At 47.6% G+C, this 6,235-nt stretch overlaps 1 protein-coding gene across 1 annotated transcript; it reads right to left on the bottom strand.

Annotated features, from left to right (window-relative positions):
* Window positions 1–1,144: 1,144 nt before the first annotated feature.
* Window positions 1,145–6,229, bottom strand: SPRY2 (sprouty RTK signaling antagonist 2). The gene is made up of 2 exons (XM_046664976.1): window positions 5,810–6,229; window positions 1,145–2,926 (listed from the first exon to the last, which is right to left on the bottom strand). The coding sequence occupies exon 2, from the start codon at window positions 2,873–2,875 to the stop codon at window positions 1,928–1,930; it is 948 nt and encodes a 315-aa protein (XP_046520932.1). The 5' UTR covers window positions 2,876–2,926; window positions 5,810–6,229; the 3' UTR covers window positions 1,145–1,927.
* Between the last annotated feature and the right edge of the window lie 6 nt (window positions 6,230–6,235).

Here is a 6,235-nt window from a genome sequence, read left to right as displayed (position 1 = left end):
AGTGTAGAGGAAACTAAAAGTCCTTCTAGCAATGTCTTGGTTTAGGAGGCTGTACAGTTCCTTGAAAGCCAATTTTAAAAAACAAAAGAGAAGACAAGCTGTACTGAAACCTCTTAACCTAAGAGAAGCCTCAGAACAGGAAACGGGAGATTAAACAATAATGACAGGTAAATCATTTCCTAGACTTCCGGTGATTCTTGGCAGCAAAAGGTTGTGCTTTTGGAAGAAAAAATCATCAGCCACAAAGTGACTAATTAATCAAGTGACTTATTACAAAAGAAAACCTAATATTTGTCAAGATGGGCTTGCAGCAGCTTGCTCTGTGTTTGTTCCCAAAAGACAATTGCAAGCACACTGACTTTTGGCCATACTGCCTCTTTTTCCCAGAATAAAATTTAACAATTTTCTGGATAATCTGATTAAATAAGAAAAGGCCTCTCAAATTGGCCTGCTTGGTCTTGAAATATTAGGCCAATAGAGGATGAAATTTCATGATATCCAATACCTGAATCCAAACAAATTATATTTTCCATGTCTTTTCTAACATAAGAAATTTGGTATCATGGTGATAAACTTGAGAGTCTAAAAACAAATAGACTAGGAAAAACATAGCCACGATGAGCCAAGTCTAGAAACATTCTTGCCTCAATTCTAAGCATGGATCCGTATGGATACACTGCATGCCTGACACACAGGGGCCATTCAAAAACTGTTTGTTGAACTAAACTCGTTTCTCTGGTCTTGAATTAGCCTCATGGCATTCATTCTTAATACTAAGAAAAAGTCTAATTGTTAATCTTTTAGGGAAGTCTTCTGAATGAATTAGTTCAGGATTTTTATTTAGAAACTTTCAAAACAAGGCAAGTCAGCATACCTGCACGAGGAAGAAGAGGAGTGATGATATAACCAAAGCAGGCTCTCATGATTAACAGACGAGTGGGCCAAACGCTCAATGATTTCTCTCCTGATTGCTTTCTTCTCTCCGAAAACCACCAAATCGCCACTTTACCTTACGGCAGCCACGGTAAGATAAATCTTATAGATAAGTGAAACTATTTCCCTAACATGCTAGCCTTAACATAAAATGTGGTTTCTTCCACTTCAAAAGAAAAACAAAAAAGGTAAAAGAAGACAAAACAGCTCAGTTTAATTTCAAACGTTAATATATTTTCTATTTTATATTGGACATATGCATCTGTAACCCCTCATCTGCAGCAACCATCACATCCTCATAAAAGGGGCCAAATTTGTAAGATGCCTCTTAAAATAAATATTCTTTTTTATAAAATAATAAAACTTCAAATAAATATTCTTTACACTAAACAATATGTTGAAAAAATTAGAAAATAAAGGTTGAATTTTACCGTAACTGTACAATATACACGAAGCCCAAAGGGAAATCAGAGTCTTACAATAAAGGCTTTCTGTAAGGCAAAATACATCTAAAAACATACTGATTGATTCACATTCTTCCGAATGTACAACATATTAGTATAATATTTTGTGACCGTGCCAAATAGCATGGCACAACTTGTTTTTCACAGTTGCAAATATTATTGTATATACAAAAATATAGCACATTATCTCTGGAGAAAACAATGGAAAAAAAGTCATTTGCTAATTTACAAATTTTGCAAGTACTATTCACAAACAAAAACTTTGCCTAGGAGTGTCTGTTGCTTTAGCTTATGGAACATGTGGGTCGCCAAGTTCTGTCTCCCATCCTTTGAGCTCCATTAGCTGAGTTCTAACAAGCATGTCAGTTAAAATGGCACATGGACAAAAAGCGTTTCACTGCAAACAGCAAAGACTATCCCAACCCTCTATTAACAGTGCCAAGATTATAACTTTTTAGTTGGTTGCATATGTGTGTTAAGAAAAGAGAAAAGAACAATTCTTATTACTGTAATATTCCTGATTAATGATGCTATGTTGGTTTTTCAAAGTTCCTGGGTGGGACAGTGGGAACTTTGCAGCAAACTGTGTTTGAGTTTTTACAACGGCATCCAGGCCTGTTAACCCGGTCATAACACCCCTGGCACAATTTAAGGCAACCCTTGGCTGGAAGGTAACACCATAAACAAGGCAAAAAGAGGGACATGACGCCCATGGCCGACCAACGTGTACAACAGTGAGACTGGCTGCAAGAACACGGGTTGTCAGCACAGTTGTCCTCATCATCATTAGAACAGTGATAGAAGAGACCTTTCACACAGCACACGCAAGTCCCATAGTCAATCACGTTCTGGGCTGAGCAAAGGCACTGCTTGTCGCAGATCCAGTCTGATGGCAGAGGCCTTGGGTAGGTGCACTCCTTACACTTGCACTTGCCACAGTCCTCACACCGGTAGGCGTGCAGGCCCAAATCTTCCTTGCTCAGTGGCTTAAGCTCACCTGGCTTGAGCTCCGATTTGGGCTGCACCCGGATTATCCCATCAGCAACAGGCCCCGAGGAGAAGGATGATCCCAACAGTCTCTGTTCGGAGGAACTGCTGCTGGTACTTGTCCTCGTGCTGCTCCGAGACCCCGAGCTGACTGTGCTGATGGACCTGGACAGAGGGGCTCGTGCAGAAGCATGGACCTGCGAGTGCTGGAGCCTGGGAGGCTGGCGGTGCTCGGGCAGACCATGGAGTCTCTCATGTTTGTGCTGAGCAGAGGGGCGGGGAGCAGGCTTGAGCCCAGGTCTCGGGACCACAGTAGGCCCTTCTGTGTACTCATTGGTGTTTCGGATGGCTCTGATCTGATCCAGAGACAACACGTGTACCTGCTGGGTGAGGACGTCTCTGGGGTCAGGCTCCCCGCGCTGCCTGCCACTGTCACGGGGTGCCTGCAGCAAGGGCTGTGACCCACTGCCACTCTGAGCTCTGGCCTCCATCAGGTCTTGGAAGTGTGGTCACTCCAGCAGGCTTAGAACACATCTGAATTCCTGCGGAAACCCAGAGGAAAGAGATGGTTTACACTCCAGGAGACTTCCCACTCTCCACCCACCTGAGTTAACTCTTTATCTCCCACTTCCCCTACAGTAACAGGATTTGAAATCTGAATAGCCATCTGATCAATGCCTGTACCAAAAAGTAAAAATTACAGCCGGGGACTGACAACCCTTTAATCCCATGATGTGTAGTGACACAAAGCTGATCCTTGTTTCAATCACAGAAGTAACAATTCCTTATTCAAATAAATGTAAAATTGGTAAGGTTCAGGTTCAACGTAAAAATGGCAAGAAAGTAACATTTGAACATAACATTGCTACCAACGTTTTCAAAAGTTGAATACCTTTTCAAAATGTGAAACAGGTCTAAGTTTATCGTGGTCATTTTTGCCTTAAACACCAGTAAATACAGCCTAGAAATTCTTTCTTGGTTCTTACTTTGTCTGCTTTTACATCAAATACCCTGAACTATAATTTATCTAGTATTCTGCACTTTATAAAATCCCATGGGATGAATATGGCACGCAAAAAAGTAAATCACCCCGAAAAGTTACAAATTTTACAAGTGATACATTATCAATAACTACACAGTAGCTCACAGTTATACTACTGTATTAGACACCAATCAATTCAAATCCTGTTAGGTGCCAGGAACACAATGAAGCGAATTCACACGACCAGCAACAAGACAGGAACTGATTTTCAACAACTTTTGAGAATCAAATATTTTACAACCTGATAGCCTAGGAGACTCTCTTAAATTCTGTAGCTAAAAGACTCCTCCCTGTTTTGGAAATAAATTATGTCAAAATCTTAACTGCTTTGCTCGTTTCCAAAATCTTAACAGTTGAGAACATAAACCGATTGGTGGTAACAGGAAGTTTTTAAAAAATTTAAGTGTCATCTCAAAGCTATCATTCTGACAAGCGATCGCTTAAACTGCAAGCCCTCTGTAAATTTCAAAATTATCATCCCCTTTGCCAAGTCTACAATGAATGAAAAGGGGCGAAAGTGGACCTTTATCCAATCTCTGCCTTTTAGGAGAGACACAGGCAGGTGACACACGCCTCCCAACTCGAAGCAAGGCAGAGCTGGAAACAGGATCTCACTTCCAAGAGAAAAGCAGACGAAACTACGTTGCTCTTTGCTTTCACTCCGTTTATCGGTTCTATCTGCGCCCCAACACCGTCCCCAGCAGGTGGGACACAGTCGGAGCCCAGAGCGACTTTTCTCTGGGCGGACTGACGCAGCCCAGAGGCCAAGCTGGCCCCCCCGCGCACAATCCGGAGACCGACAGACAGGCGGGGGGCGCGGGCACCTCCGAAGGGGACATGTCCTGCAACGCTAGAGTACACTTCCCACTCCCTCCCTTCCCAGCTAAAATCTCCCCCCCGCCGGAGAATTGCCTTCCAGCTCCAGGAGGGAACCACTGCACTCCCAGGCAAAGGTCACGCAGCCCACTGCGGGGCGTTCCGCCAAAGGCCCTGGAACATCGGGCACAGGTCTCCAGCCCGACGCCGCGAGGAAGAAAGCCGGTGTCTTATTAGACACAGTCCGGTGCAGAGGTCTAAGCCACGCACACTGGGCAACTCCACCATGTGCGGACCAAAAGGGCATTGCCTGCAATCTGCATACGCCTACATATTAACATATGTACATATATATTTCTTAAACTGAAAGAAAAATTGCTTTTTAAAGAAAGGACATTTTCCAGGGCCCCACTGCACACGCCGGGCACGCAGAAGCCAGATCCCTGGGGTGGAAACTTTCCGTGAAGGTTTGCTTGCAGTGGAAAGGAGCATCTTTGCGGGAGAGGGGACCTTTCTCTAACCAAAATGATTTCTGTGGCTCCCTCGCCTCCTTCGCAACCGCCCCCCCGCCGTCCCCGCACTCCCTCATTTCCCCCCGCTTTGCAAGTGCTTTGAAACCCCCATTAAGAACAGTGTGTGATCAGACTAAGGATTAGGGGGAAAGGACTTCAGCACAAGGGTGGGGCAAACCGACACAGAACTGCTTTGTAAAAACGCACAAGATTCCGAATTAAAAAACAGCAGCCACTAAAAAGTAGATCAGGTCATCAAAGGAAATTAAAAAACTAGCCTTTTTTGCCACCGACTTTCAGGTAATGGAAAACGATCGCTACCGCTGATGACTTTCTTCCTGTGTTGGGTCAGCCCAATCTTCCAAAAATAAAAAAAGCGTGACCCAGTCCGACCACAGAGAACGGAAAAAAGAGAAAGCTGCACTTCCGAACCGCAGAGACCCGGCGCCAGGCAGGGCGACGCTCCCACCCGTACCGGGCTGCCTCTGTCCACACTGGCCAGAGGCGGGGGCTCCCTCCACCCGGCACCCTGTCCTTTTTCCCCCGCGGGGTCTCGCTGCCCCCGTGAGGCGAGCGACCCGCGCGCCCTCGGTCCCGCCGGCGCCCCTGCCTCGGGACAGCCTCTCCCAGGACTTGTCTTCCCCGGAGAGGAACAGGTTAGAAGCGCGGGCGCCTGCAAAGGCGACCTGGGAAACACAAAAGTGTTCTCCCTCCCTCTCCCGTTCTCAGCGCCGAATTCGCGGCCACTGTAGGGCAGGGAGTAGACTCACCGCGAGCCTTCCGCCACCCCAACCCCCCGGAGCGCGGGCGCGTGGGGTCGTGGGCCCGGGGACACTGCACCGGGAGCGCACCACAGTCCCCACCGAGGGAGGCCAAGCCCGAGGCGAGGCAGATGCGCGGGCAGCTCCCGGGATCCCCGAGGGGAACCTGCAGGGTTGGAGAAGGGGAGGCCCGAGGAGAGGCAGACCCCACTCCCGGTCCGGCTGCACCTACTCCATGTTGCCCACAACGCGCCGGCCACGGCGCCAGGAGGGGAAGAGCCAAACGCGCCTCACCGTGTTCGCGGCTTTGCACCAACCCCTCTCTGTTGGATTCTGTTCTCCCTGCGATGTGCAAATAAATCCAGCCTCGATGCAAACTTTTTCCCCCTTCTTTCCAAACTCTGCTTCAGTCCAACTTCCGAGCAATCGGCGAGAGGAAAAAAGGAGAGGAAAATCCGGAGCCAAGTCCCCAGCCGATGAACACGCCGGAGTTCGGGGCTGGAGGCCACCCCCCTTCAAGAAGCGCACGCGGAGTATTTCCTCTTTTTTCTCAATGAACTGGAGGCCGAAGCGCCAACGGCGAGTCTCTTTTGCTGGCGGATGAGCGAATGAGAAAAGAAAGCGGCCTTACAGAGACACTACGGCCAGATGGCTAAGTCGCGCGGCCGCGGCCGCGTCCGAGCGGTGGCGGCGCGGGGGCGCGGGCGGCGGGCCGGGCCG

The sequence above is a fragment of the Equus quagga genome, chromosome 6 (assembly GCF_021613505.1).
Source record: "Equus quagga isolate Etosha38 chromosome 6, UCLA_HA_Equagga_1.0, whole genome shotgun sequence".
NCBI lineage: Eukaryota > Metazoa > Chordata > Mammalia > Perissodactyla > Equidae > Equus > Equus quagga.
Note: the sequence above shows the minus strand (reverse complement) of the source record. Positions and strands in the feature narration are given on the sequence as shown.